Source organism: Quercus robur, chromosome 9 (genome assembly GCF_932294415.1).
Source record: "Quercus robur chromosome 9, dhQueRobu3.1, whole genome shotgun sequence".
Classification (NCBI taxonomy): domain Eukaryota; kingdom Viridiplantae; phylum Streptophyta; class Magnoliopsida; order Fagales; family Fagaceae; genus Quercus; species Quercus robur.
Genome location: NC_065542.1, coordinates 52,276,611 through 52,290,334, shown reverse-complemented (window position 1 = coordinate 52,290,334; position 13,724 = coordinate 52,276,611). Strand labels below are relative to the sequence as shown.

Here is a 13,724-nt window from a genome sequence, read left to right as displayed (position 1 = left end):
ATCTATTTTACCTACAAATATGCTACAGCAGTGGATCTATTTTAGTTTTCAACACAATAAAATAATATAAACATCACAATAAAATAATATATCCACTACAATAAAATAATATATACTCTACAATAAACATCAATCACATCCACACACACACAACCACAACCACCACCACCACCACCACAGCCCATAATAAAGAAAAAAAAAAAATCAACCAAGCCCACACCCACCCGACCCACCAGGCAACACCCACACCACAACAATCAAATTCACGCAATGCAAAAAACCAAAAAAAAAAAAAAAAAAAAAAAAAAAAAACTCAAAGCTTGGATCGACAAAAAACCAAAGCAATGGGTGGAGGAAGGCAGCGACGGCTTCAATGATGAAACCTAGAGCTTGGATCGATGAATGAAACCCACGAAATCCAGAGAAACCTAGGCTTGTCGGTGTTGGGTGAGCGTTGACATGGAGGACTGGGCGGAGGCGTGGGTCAGAGGCGTGGATCGGTGGCTTGGAGCTTGGGTCAGCTTGGTTTGATCGGTGAGATGGGTTTGTTGGCAGAATGGGTGGGGAGATTAGCGAGATGGGTCGGCGCCGGGGATGGGTCGGAGTTGGGCTGGCAACTGGGCTGTGAGATCGGGCTAGCGGTGGAGGAAGAAGAGAGAAGATGAGGAAAGTGGAGGAAGAAAGAAGGGAAGCCGGACTCATTTGCAATTTGGAGCAGATTAAAAGAAAGAAAAAATAATATTTTAATTTGACTGAGGAGTAAAAAATTGTTTTTTTTTTTTGTTTAGCTCTCAGCTACAGTGCACATCTATAAATAGATGTGCACTGTAGCAATTAAGCTAAAAATTATAAATATAGCTCCTCTGCTGCATGCTCTTTTTGGTGTTTTGGTGGAGCTAAATAGCAACATAGCTATTTAGCGCCACAGCTGCAAGTGCTAAAGAGTCCCATTTGATTTAACCTAAAAATTTTAGTTAATGAGTTTGAGCCCAACCATATTATATTAAACATGATTTTAAAAATCGGACCAAATTAACCTGTTCAATCGAAAACCAAATCTTAATTAGTAGGGTAAAAACCATAAAAATTGGCATTTCAACCAATAAAAACTAGGAACCGGTTTTTTGACTAATCTGATTTTTAAAATGATATACCCAATATACTCAATAGTCCATACTCACCAAGCAAGAATGGAGAAAACCAAAAATAAACCATAGGTTATTGTTTTTGTTTGAGTGGACGGTTGAGAATCACTTTTTCAAAGTAAGAAATGATCTTGAATTCTTGATATCTTTACAAAGTTTCCCACATATATGAAAAAAAGTTATTAAATTTCAATTTTTTGTTTGTTTGTTTTGTTTTAGAGCATATTATAATTTAGCCTCACTTTTCAAGACTGAGTGCATAAGACCGTTGGAGAGCTATTTATTTATGATCTATAGTATTTTAAAAGGTTTCCAATTGCTACATGATTTAGCAGGATCCTTCTCTACAATTGTTGCCAACTACTACTTTTGTGTTTCAATTCTGTGTTTGTATTGACAAGCCAAGGTCCCACACTCCCACTGTCCCAGTGAGACAGATGTGAGAGATTCTGTATTAAATAACAAACATGACCAAAGCCACAGCAAGAACATATAACCTAAACATCATCATTTTGCAGAATCAGATAGAAGGAACTTAATTACAAGGTAAAACCAAACATCCTGAGATGCATTTACAAGATATTACATTTACCTAAGGCTCCACAATGATCTTCCCAGTTGCATGGCCTTCAATACTCTTAGCCCAAGCATCTTTGGCCTTGCCCAGGGGATATTTTGAGTCAATTATTGTCTTGAGCTTCCCTTCCTTGACCAAGTTAACAAGATATTGGAGGTTCTCACTCTTGGGAATTACTATTAGTGGCACCAATTGCTTCTTGGACAATGTAAGTTTCTTCAGGGCAAAAGTCACCAGGGCACTAGGGCCAGGAGTAATATCAACTACCTTCCCATTTGGGCTCAAATTAGGCTCAAAAATAGACCAAGGAATGCCTGTTGCACAGTGAATAACTGCGTCATATTTTATGCCAGAGGGGCTCCTCAGAGTTGCCCCATCTGGGGTCTTGTAGTCAAGAACCTCATCAGCACCTAACTTCTTGACAAGTTCAATGTTGCGAGCACCACAAGTGGCTGTCACATGTGTATTGCCAAGCTTGGCCAATTGAACCGCATAGTGACCCACACCACCAGAAGCAGCAGTTATCAGAATATTTGTCTTCTTCTTTCCACTTCCATCAAGCTTGACACCAGCTGATTGTGTTATAGCCTGGTGAGCCGTCAAACCTGCAATTGGCAAGCCTACTACTTTGTCTGCCGAAAGTTTAGATGGTCTTGCAACTGTAATGTTCTCCTTGGTCACAGCAAACTCTGCTAGTCCACCCCCATTCTGTCATTCATTTACATTACACAAACCATACAGACATTAAGATAGTAGAAATTTAGAAAGTTAATGCATGACATACAATAGATGACACATCCTATATCAGCAGGTTCATAAACTGAGGAAACCTAAAATTGGTTTAGATAAAATAGCACAGTCAAGCCTAATGACCATATCTAGTACCTCCCATACAAGGTACTCTTGGAAGAAGCCAGCTCTGTGTCTAATGCACACCACACATATCCGAAAATCAAATACTTAGAAAATATGTGGAGAATATTGAGAAGTTTCTTAATAATAATGTTTCCATAAAAAAGGGGTTCTTTAAGATCAGATTGTGCAAAAGTTTATTCTTCATGTCACTTTAGCACTAACACATAGAAAACCATTAAGCTCTAATGACTTCATAACTTGTTCCCCTCCTCTTCAAACTCAGTTAACCTTGTCCTTGTTTACACCAGGCTACTTTGAAGCTTGCTGGTTCAAGTGGCGTGAAGTTTAGTCCACTTTGGTGAAAGAAAAAAAGCTGAAAAATCAAACTCCATATTTGGCTGGGATGCTCATTGATTCGACCAATCAGTCCAGTCTGGTTTTGATAGCATTGCTTGCAATCACCGAGTACAAACATTTAAGAATGTATAAATTAAGACAAGGAAATCTACAGTTTTGCCATGAACATAAAAGGCATGTTAACATGTGCACATCCTTAAGGCAAAGATCTGAGCCAAAGTGTCACATATGATGAAACTGTGCTAGTTTGACAAGATGTGTGGTTAAGTTTCTAGTACAGCAAAAATATTAAAATGTTTAAATAACTTATGTATAAGTATTCAACCATGCATGAGCTCAAGTCTACACTCTACACTACAATGGAGAAACAATACACTGTAGGAAGTTTTAGAAATATAATGCATGAGCTCAAGAGGAACCATGGTTCTCGTAAACTGAAAGGCAACTTTATCCTTTATCCAAAAGTAGAAGTGCCTAAGCTAACAGGAAAACAATCCAAAAGATATATACAACCACTTACCATTGGGTTAACCACAGCTACAACTTTATCACCAGCTTTGAAATTTGTCACTCCTGGTCCAACCTCCACAACCTCTCCTGCCACATCAGAAGCTGTTCCAAGTTCCGACAAGAAAATTTTTTAGCTAAGAATAAATGGTTTTCAAAAGTTTGCAAAACCCAAATTATACCAATAATTCAAAAAATAATTTGTTGGTATTAATTTTTTTATTCCTCCTTTCCCCACCTTCTTTCTGTTTTCTATTTCATTAGTTTTGCATGCATATACAAGCAACTTCAAGACCCAATTATATAAGATTCTGAAATGCAAAGAGGTCACTCACATACATCTCCCAGGTAAAAGATTGTCTAAAAAAAATCATTATTGCAACCAAACCCAGAAAAAATGGGAATTTTGTGCATTGGGTATGACCTTTGTGGGGTTTTGGGGGTGGGTGTGGGTGTCAGGGATTGGAGCAAAAGCACACTGATTTACCAGGTATGTGAGGGAACTTGCGAGGAAGAAAAGGCCTCAGCATGCCTTTCTGAACTTTCCAGTCAAATGGATTTAGACTTGCTGCTTCCAATTTCAACAAAACCTCATCATTTTTGGGAGTGGGAATCGGTACTTCAACATGCTGCAAACAAGCATGAAATTCACAAAAGATTCAGTTGAAGTAGTCATGTGATCTTAATAAGGTCATGTCAAATTGTCAATGGCTTTATTGTTTTGTAAATCAAGTAGTAAAGTGCAAAAGACAATTCACCTAATTGGCTAAACAACCTAAAAACTGATCTAAAACTTCAAATCAACTCGAAATAATTTGAAGATTTGAAGATTCTAGCAAATCAAACAATTACATAATAGAAGGTCCTGATATTCAAATGCAGACATTTTGGTTTTCCATGGTACTACAAGTGATTTTCTCACTGTCTATCTTCACAAAGAATCATGTATGCTGAAACTATAACCCATTACCCATCTAGCCTTATACTTCAATAAGATTTTTGTACACAGAATTGAGTTTTTTGCACTAGGTACAACCTTCTATACATATTCCATATACTCAATTAAGTAAACCAAAACTAATTAGCCCAATGAGGGACTTTGGTTTGAATCTTGCCTACACTCAAAACTAATTGATATCTTGACATAAGAGCAATTATCATGAATTAGATGCCATAAGTCAAAAGGAATGACAGCCAAATCCTTAAAATTTAAGAAAAATAACAAAAACCATTTTCATTCTCCAACAAACAACCCTTATGTACAATACAATGAACATGAAGCCCTTTCTTCAACCTGAATCTCACAAGATTATCAACTGGGTCTCCACCCAAATTCAATTATGATTCCACGAATCTATCTAATTCAAAACTATATAACTTTTGGTTACGTCTTGACCCTCCCACACGTACGCACTAACAAAGTATCACTCTAAAACCATTTTTTTTTTTTTTTAAGATATAGTAAAATTTCAACTTCTTAGTTCTACTTTATGACGATTTTTCTTTATCGTAATCCAAAAATACCAATCGATTTTTAATGTAAACTAATTCAAACCCACCAACCGGAATCCACCAATTACTTTAATTCAATAAAAAAAAATAATAAGTAATAAAATACTTGAAATAGAATGACCTGTAAGCCATCAGGTCCTTTGCCATAGCCATTGTACTGCACTGCTTTCATGAGTTTCCCAGCCATATCCACAGCTCTAAAAGAAGTTAAGACTCTCAACTCACGTTTAGGCAAAATCAGTGTGGGGTTCGCTTGCTAGGGAGGTGTGGCTTTATAGTAACCATGGAAATTGATAGGCCATGGCACGTACGTCGTATATGGGATATCAACATCACCCGCTTTGTGCTGCATTCATGATCATGATCAATGGGTAATGGTCCAATCACTAACGCCAAAATTGTCATCAATCAACTTATTTAAACCTCTTCTCAAAAAAAGAAAAAAAAGAAAAAAAAAAAAAACCTTATTTAAATCTAATATAATGTATAAAAAATTGTACATCTTATTTTTTAGATTTTTTTTATAAAAAAAAAAAGTAAAATTACACTTTCCTCCTTGATGTAAAATCTCAATATCTCTATTAAATTCTAACTTTTAATAATAATAAAATTTTGTGGTTATTAAAATCCCTTATAGTAAAATAAGAGATTCAAATCAAATCCCACCTAAAAAAAGAAGAAGTAACTTTATTAATGATTTTGGTAAAAGGCAATTTAAAACCTAGGTATTTATAGTAACAATAATAAAACCTCTCTAAATTTGTATGTACCATTGGGTATCCATAATTGTCAGTAGCTTATTTGTATAGCATTTAACGAAAGTTATAATTTTTGTTAACTTTTATACTTGTCTGTTTGAAAATTCTTTATTTATGATAGCTTATTTGTATAATATGAGACAAAAAAAATAAATAAAAATTAGCTTTATTTCCAAAAAGATGAAATTAAAATTATCTGAAAAAACGCTAAGACAAAAAATAGTGCGAGACTCTAAAATAAGCAAAAAATTATCTTATAATCAATGTCAAATGCAAACTAAAAATTAGCTTATTTTTAAGGAAGTTAGTTTTGTTATTATTATTTTTTAAAAGCTGAGACTTAGATTTTTTTTTAAAAAATTGAGAAAAAAAATAATTAAAAAAATAGAATAGAATTTCAACTAGTGAAATTCTAAAGCTATGATATAGGATATAGCTTATGCCAACCATACATCTATCATATAGGATATCCTTTTTCTGAGAGATTTTTAAACAAGCATCCTAATTCCTTTTTTTCCCTCATAAATTTTCATTAATTACTTATAGTGAGTCAAAATTTTAATCATATTAAAACCAAAAATATAATTAATTAATAGAAAAAAATCTGATAAATAATGTAAAACTATCAATAAAATGTTTAGTGTTATTTATTGAAATTGTTATTAACATATGGTCCAAAGTTTTTATGGGAAATTGAAAAAGTTGTCAAAACAGTGAATTATTTTTTCGTTTTCCCGTAAAAAGTTTCCTAAAATGGATTACTAATATATGTCCTAAAGGTACACATTAATAAATTCCTTAGGGCATTTCCATTAAGGATGCTAAAAATGCTAAAAGCTACAAATTTTACCACCAACACACAAAAATACCCACTACATCAAATATTTTAAATGTCAAAAATTTTGACACACAGCTACAATGAGCTATTATCAATAACAGCTCACTGTAGCATAAATGTTAAAGCAAGTAGTAATATTTTTTTATTCCCAACGATCCCTTTTTCTCTTTCTTTTTTTATTTTTCTCTTCTTTCTTTTCTCTCCTCTCTCCTCTCTCACTTTCCTCTTCTCTCTTTCCCGTAGCTTCTATTTTTCTCTATTTCACAAAGGAAATTTGCAGACTAGCAGAGGGAGGGGATAGAATATCGTTAGTTAGCAAGGTTTTGAAACCATATAGGAAACTAGCATCTCGAGTCCTTGAAACTCGAGTTCGGTGGCAAAATCGAGCCTTAGAGACTCGAGTTTTAGTGCTGAGATGGAGGAATTTATCCACGTGGAACTCGAGTTTCTTAGAATCGAGAAGTATCTAAAGAACAAAAGAAACAGATTTGAAGGAAGAAGAAGACATGATCTAGAAAATAAGATCTAAAAACGCAGATTCGAAGAAGAGAAACAGAGATTTGAAGTGGAGAACGCAGAACGATCTGAATTGGAAAACTGTGATCCAAAGAATGCAATCGATCTGAATAGAGGAGTTGATTCGAAGAACGCAACCGACGCAACAACGCAGAACTGGAAAACATGGAGAACTGAAGTTGTGGATTGATTCAGTCTGGGATTGGCTAGCCATTGCCGGAACCAATCAAAAATCAAACAAAGAAGAAGAAAGAACAGAACGAAGATGAAGAAACCCAGAAGTCTAGAATGAAGAAATGGATTTGAATTGTATTCGTTAACGAAGGAACTCGAGTCTTAGAGACTTGAGTTCCACATGGATTCCACGTAGATAATTTTTGTTTGCCAGCTCTGGAACTCGAGTTCTATCATGAAACTCGAGTTTTAAAAACTCGAGATGCTATTTTTCCACATTGTTTTGCAAAATTACCACTAACGAAATTGTTAAAAATTTAAGGCCAAATGGAAAAAAAAAAATTCCTATTTCACGGTTTAAGCTCTTCCTCTTCAGGGTTCGTTGGTCGGGAACTTCAAAGCCCAAACGCCACTAGACACGAAATCCACTTTGCCTTTGGAATGTTACTACCAATATGGAGGCAGAGTTTAACAGCGGGGTGATTTGATTTTGTGGGTTTGGGTTTATGGGTTTCTGACCGGCGTGGGCATTGACGTTGAGGGGAGATTGGGGGTCATTAGCTAAGTGTTTGGTGTGGGTCATCGAGTTGATCAGTGTGGGTTTCTGATCGGCGTGGTGGTTGTTGGAATTGTGGTGGCCGGTGGTTGGCCACCTCACTTGACTCCGACCAAATCGATTCACTTACTGCATCAGTCGCAGGTATGGATCAGGCCATAAGCGATGGCATTGATGTGCTTTTGCTCTCTCTCAGTGGTTATTTTTCTTTTTCCTTTTCCGATTGTTGGTAGTGATGAGGTTGTCGGTTTGTGATTTGGTTGTGATTTTAGAGAGTTGTTTTTCTTTTTCTTTTTCTTTTTCTGGTTGTTGGTGGTGAATGGTGATGAGGTTGTAGGTTTGGGTTTGTGATTTGGTTATGATTTTGGTGGTTGGTGGTCATGGTTGTGGGTAGTGGTGACAGTGGTAGTTGTCGTAGATGTGATGGTGCTGGCGGGTGGTTTTATTTATTTTTGTTTTCGATGGTGGTGGCCGGTAGCGGCTAGCCGTGGGTGTGGGTATGCAAAGAAAGTGATGGGTTTTCAGAGAAAGGGAAAGACACAGATAAGAAGAGAGAGAAACAAGAGAGAAAGAAACATACAGAGAATAAAAAAAAAAATTTAAATAAGCGATAAAAGTATAGAATCTTTGATGTATGATGTATTATTAAGTGAGGTGTTAAATGCTAAAAAGTAGTATTTTAAGATGGTAAATGTTAAAAATTTTGACTCCCTTCATAGAAATGGTCTTAACTTTAACTTATTATACCCCCTCAAAAAAAAAAAAAAAAAAAAAAAAAAACTTTAACTTATTATAAGATGATTGAAGATATTCTCCTATTTAAGATGATGGACAGTCAGGACAGATGAAGCGTTCGGCAAGTCATCACTATTTTTCCATTTTTGGAAGCAGAAGTGGACAATAAAGGACATTAATATATATATATATATATATATATATATATATATATATATATATAACCAAAGCTTTTAAAGCTCCCACAAATTTCCACGTCAGCATAATATTAAAAAATAAAAAAATAAAAAACGTAATAAAACTATAAAAAAAACACCCTTTCATGCCGCTTATCCAAAAAAAAAATAATAATAAAATAACGCAGACCCTAAAACCCAAATTGACTCAAACGTAATAAAACTACAAAAGACACCCTTTCACGCCGCTTATCCACAAAAAAAAAAAAAAAAAAAAAAAAAAAAAAAACGCAGACCCTAAAACCCAAATCGACTCAAACTTGCGATTCTTCGCTGCACCTCCATATACACACAGATCGAAATAGAGAGGCGATGAAAGAGAGAGAGAGGCGACGAGGAAACGGCGAAAGAAGCAAAGAAAGAGAGATGGAAATAGAGGGAGGCGATGAGGCTTGGGACACGGAGAGAGAAACTGAGAAGAGAAATAGGCAAAACACGATTACTGTCAAATTTTCCGCCGCCATCCGTTCCCTCGCCAGACTCAGAACACCGAAACCGCAGGCACACACAGGAATTGAGATTGAGAAAGACAAATCTAAGTGCCACCGGTTATTTTTTCCCCTTTCTTATATCTGGGTTTTTAATATGACTTAGTTTTTTGGGTATTTTGGTTGGATAAGTATAGATTTAGATATTTGCTTAGATGTTTTGGGATTTTCTGTTACGATTTGTAGATTTCAGATTTTGATATTGTTTGTTTGGTTCTTTCCTTCTTGCCCTAACTCACCTTTTCTCTCTTGCTTTCCATCTCTGTTTCTTTCCCAAGAAAGTTGTGATTATATATGTTTTTTTTATTTGTTATTTTTCTTTAAAGAGTATAACTCAAGGGATTATTCAGTTTGCGTAATTAGAAACGAGGTTTTTGATTGGTTGTTGAGAAAATGGAGGATTAAGTGAGGGAATGATGAGGGAAATTGGAATTTGTTTTTGGTTCAATTGGGGACTGATTGAATGAGCAAAGTTTGAGTTTTTGGTTTTGTTAGAAACTAAACAGTAAAAAATGTGTGAAAGGTTATTAATTTGATGCTTCATTTGCTGCTGGAATTGTACTGGAAAAGAAATAAATGTGAACAATATTAAGGCTTTTACTGTTGTTCTTATTTTAAATTTTATGCTTGGTATTTGATGCGACCTTTTTTTTTTTTTTTTTTTTTTTTTTTTTTTTTAATTCAAATACTTATCTCTGTTGCCTATGACATTCACATCAAATGGTATTTCCTCATCCATCTATCATCCGCTTCTCTCATCTATATCTCCAGTCACGCTTCACTGCTCCTCTAATTTTCTCTCTCTTTTTTTTTTTTTTTCGCAGATCAAGCATAGATTGTTTCATTAGCTTCGAAATTCCTATCCACAATCCATCTTTTCTGAGTGAGTTATTTTCTTAAACAATGCTTACTCCTAAATCAGTTTTATATATGTTCATGATTATTGATATGCAGATTATTTATCAGTTTTAGTCTTGGTCCTATGAGCATTCGACATTACAAGCTTTTTTTTTTTTTTTTTTTTTTTTTTTTGCTTCTCACCAAATTCTGCACATGCATGTTTTTGCTGCATTTTTCAAAATTTTAAAAAGTGAAAGATACAGAGTTGTAGATATAAAGGGAAGGAACCAAATTGATTCAATAATGCCCCCCTGTTATAATACTAACAGTTAAGCTGATGGTTTATTAAAATGTTTCATGTTATGCCATGTAGGATAAAAACCCACTTAAACTTATACCTCATGTACAGTTAAAAAAGAAAAAACACGTTATTCTGCTTAATGTAATAGTAAGTTAACATGTATTTCCTATTAGTGTAGGGAGCAGAGAGTATTTTTGGAAATGGTTATTTTGAATTCGTGTCTTTTGGAAATCCAAATTCTTATATGTGATTATTATTAATAAATATTTTTTTTGTCAATGGGTATCTTTGATCACTTGGTTTTTGTTAAATTTCTTATTCAAAATCTTGGTTTCTTTGTTTATGCTTACCTTTTTGGTAGGGCTTCCAAATTTCCATAGACATTGATTTCATGTCTAACATTGAAAATTTCATTGCAATGTGGCAACTGTGGAATGACAATGGTTAAACACACATGCAAATATGGGTTTAGCCCTATAGATTTTTTTTTTCTTTTTTAAATGCTTGATGTAATTATTTCCCACCCCCTTATTTATGATGCTTTGATATTGAGTATTTTTTCCTGTTATCTGTTATTATATGCCTAGATAGCAAAGAGTAGATGAGAGAATCAAAAGTGTGTCCAACAAAAGTTACTAGAAGATCTAGGAAGCAAAAAACTCATTCCAAGTTCGCTGTATTGGACAAGGGAACCGAAATCTATTCTAATTTAAAAGAGATCAGTGACTCAAATATGTTGGCGCCACACCAAATCCAAGATAAGGTTCTGAAGGATGGCTAGAAGAAGAACGAGAAGACTATATCTAGGTAATACTAACCGTTATGCTCGCATCCGAATTGGTTATGAATAAATAGTTTAGAAGAAGCTATAATTTTCGTATATATTAATAATTTTTTTTTTAATAAACCTGAGTGGTTCTATCATCTGTCACTTAGATTTGGAAACTTGATCCTATTGATACAGTTTACTGAATACATTTGACTACATTTGTTTCTCCTAAGTGGTTCTGTTTGAAAATGTATGAAGGATTTGTCACTTTGTTAAAACTGTGAAATTTGAAAGTATAATGTTATTTACTTTTACGTTTTGATAGAGATTTATTTCTTAAAATATTTTTAATTGTTGATTTGATTGTTTACAATGCTCGATTTTATAGTTTTTTAAAGTTGTATTTCATTCTTAAAATTAGATTGGCAATCTGTTTGGTGCTAAGAATTAAAAAGTAAAACAAAGGTAACCAGTTCTCAAGTTTGTTTCATCGTACCCTCTTGTTATTTACTTTATTTTTTGTTTTCTTTCAGATTATGAGAGATTTAATATTCTATATTTAGGTTATGGTTTTATAATTGTTGGAGGATTTGTTTTAGTTTATTTATACCATATTTTTCATTAAATTTTCGGTTTTGTCATAGGATATTCCGAGTATCCTAAGACTTATATCAACATGAAATTCAAGTGATGTAATATTTGTGATTCCAGTTTTGAACTCAGTTGTAATTTAACCTAGTGTTGTTTGCTTAATTGTAGTTATGGTTAGGGGGTTTTTAGGTAGATCTTGCTTGCATCTCAATGTGTTAATGTCATTCTTTCCATCTTATCATTTTCTGTGTCTTTGTTCAATTGAAGAAAATTTGTGTTAAATATTATTAAGGTTTTGTTATTTGTTAGTTTTTTTTTTTTTTAAGATTTAATTTTGTGAAAAATAATTATTAATATAACTCATATTTGTAGTCTAATTATTGTCTTGATGGTTGAATTAGGCCGACAACTGTTCACAGCTGCTTATGCTTCACTGTCATCATTCTTTTGAACCCTTGGAAGGTTGAGCTTCAATAATTTGAAATAAAATGATTTAGAAAGAAGATAAAGTTTTTCACTTACCAAAAAAAAAAAAGGAAAGAAGATAAGGTTTTAGTCAATAGGCTTTCTATGTTGCTCCTATGGTCATAAGGCTAATCTTCATTTTCCAGTATTCAAACTAACATTATTGCTGCTGTGTGCTGCTATACTAAGGCCTGGTGCTGCTGTTTGTGTTAGCTGTATTGTGATAATTGGTAATTGTTGGCATTGTACTAGGAATTGATGCAAAGTCCAGGATGTTTTGGTAGTTATTGGCAGATTCTTAAAAAAGCACTTAGTGAGAAATATTAACATAGGTTGTGTTTGTTTGCTTCATGTTAATAGAAGGTTGCAAGGAAATTCAAATGTTAATAAAAAGTTGGCATCTTAAGAGTGTGCCACCTCAGCTTTGGAGTCTTCACAATTTTACACCTCAACAATATTTTTAATTTTTATTTCTAGCACGGTATTTTAGTTAAATATTTTACTTAGTTTAAACTTAGAACTACTTTGAACCCGATAATGCACTCCCCCTCTCTCTCTATCTCTGTAACCTCAATAGGCTATGGCTGCTACCGTGATTTCAGATATCTCTAATAGCAACCTCTGAGGACAACCATCCAAAGGCAAGATGGAATGTGGGGTACTACTGCAAGTGTTGCCTTGAAAAGAAAAGACTGCAGTTGATTCAAATGCTCCAGCTACTGCTTGCAGTGCACAGAAGACTGAGACAGGGCTGATGAATAACTTTATATGTAATAACATTATAACCTTATTTCACAAAGATCAAGGTCCTTAATGTTTTTCTTTTAATATGTTTTTTTATTTATTTAAATGGATGTAGTTTATTTAAAGATATGTAAAGCATTCTTGTGTTTGCATGTTGTGCTCCCTTTCTACTGTTTATTAATTGCACCATATATGACTTTTCAAATGATACTCCTAAACGTGATTTTTAAAGCACATTGATGATGACAAAAATAAGGAATAAACAACTAGGAATACCAAGATTTTGCAAACAGACTGAATAATAGAAGGGATTATGTTAAAAAAAATGATAGAGACCTTAAATTTTATGAAAGAAAGGATGCAATTCATAATAGACGTAGGATGCCTACCAGTAATTTGAGGTTGTTAACTAAAGGTACAAATAAGTAATACAAAGTTAGATGTTGTTTTTAACTTTATATTTAGGTAGAACACAACAATCAAATTTCTCATATTGGTGTAGTGTTTTAAGAGATTTGAACTTCGATAAATACTTATGTATATTTAACAATCTTAAAAATAAATAAATAACACTATTTTGGAACTTAGTTATTAATTTGCCCGTGCATTGCATTGCACGGGTTAGCGACTAGTTTATTATATTCTCGAGGTTTAAGCTACTACCAAAAAGTGCTTCCAAACTTTCTTTAAAAAAATCCAATTTGTCTTGATGGCTGTAGCACTCATTGTACCTCTTTTTTTTTTTTTTTTTTTTTTTAAG

General features: G+C 33.8%; 1 protein-coding gene and 1 long non-coding RNA gene across 2 annotated transcripts; one reads left to right on the top strand and one right to left on the bottom strand.

Moving 5' to 3' along the window:
- Positions 1-1,636: 1,636 nt before the first annotated feature.
- On the bottom strand, positions 1,637-5,271 carry LOC126699022 (chloroplast envelope quinone oxidoreductase homolog). The gene is made up of 4 exons (XM_050396570.1): positions 5,075-5,271; positions 3,929-4,070; positions 3,455-3,546; positions 1,637-2,430 (listed from the first exon to the last, which is right to left on the bottom strand). Exons 1-4 carry the CDS (start codon positions 5,138-5,140, stop codon positions 1,738-1,740), a joined length of 993 nt encoding a protein of 330 aa, XP_050252527.1. The 5' UTR covers positions 5,141-5,271; the 3' UTR covers positions 1,637-1,737.
- A 4,659-nt stretch (positions 5,272-9,930) lies between these two features.
- On the top strand, positions 9,931-13,119 carry LOC126699032 (uncharacterized). Its single transcript, XR_007646673.1, has 3 exons — positions 9,931-10,137; positions 10,983-11,202; positions 12,823-13,119. It is a non-coding gene; the product is annotated as an uncharacterized LOC126699032 (long non-coding RNA).
- The last annotated feature ends 605 nt before the right edge of the window (positions 13,120-13,724 follow it).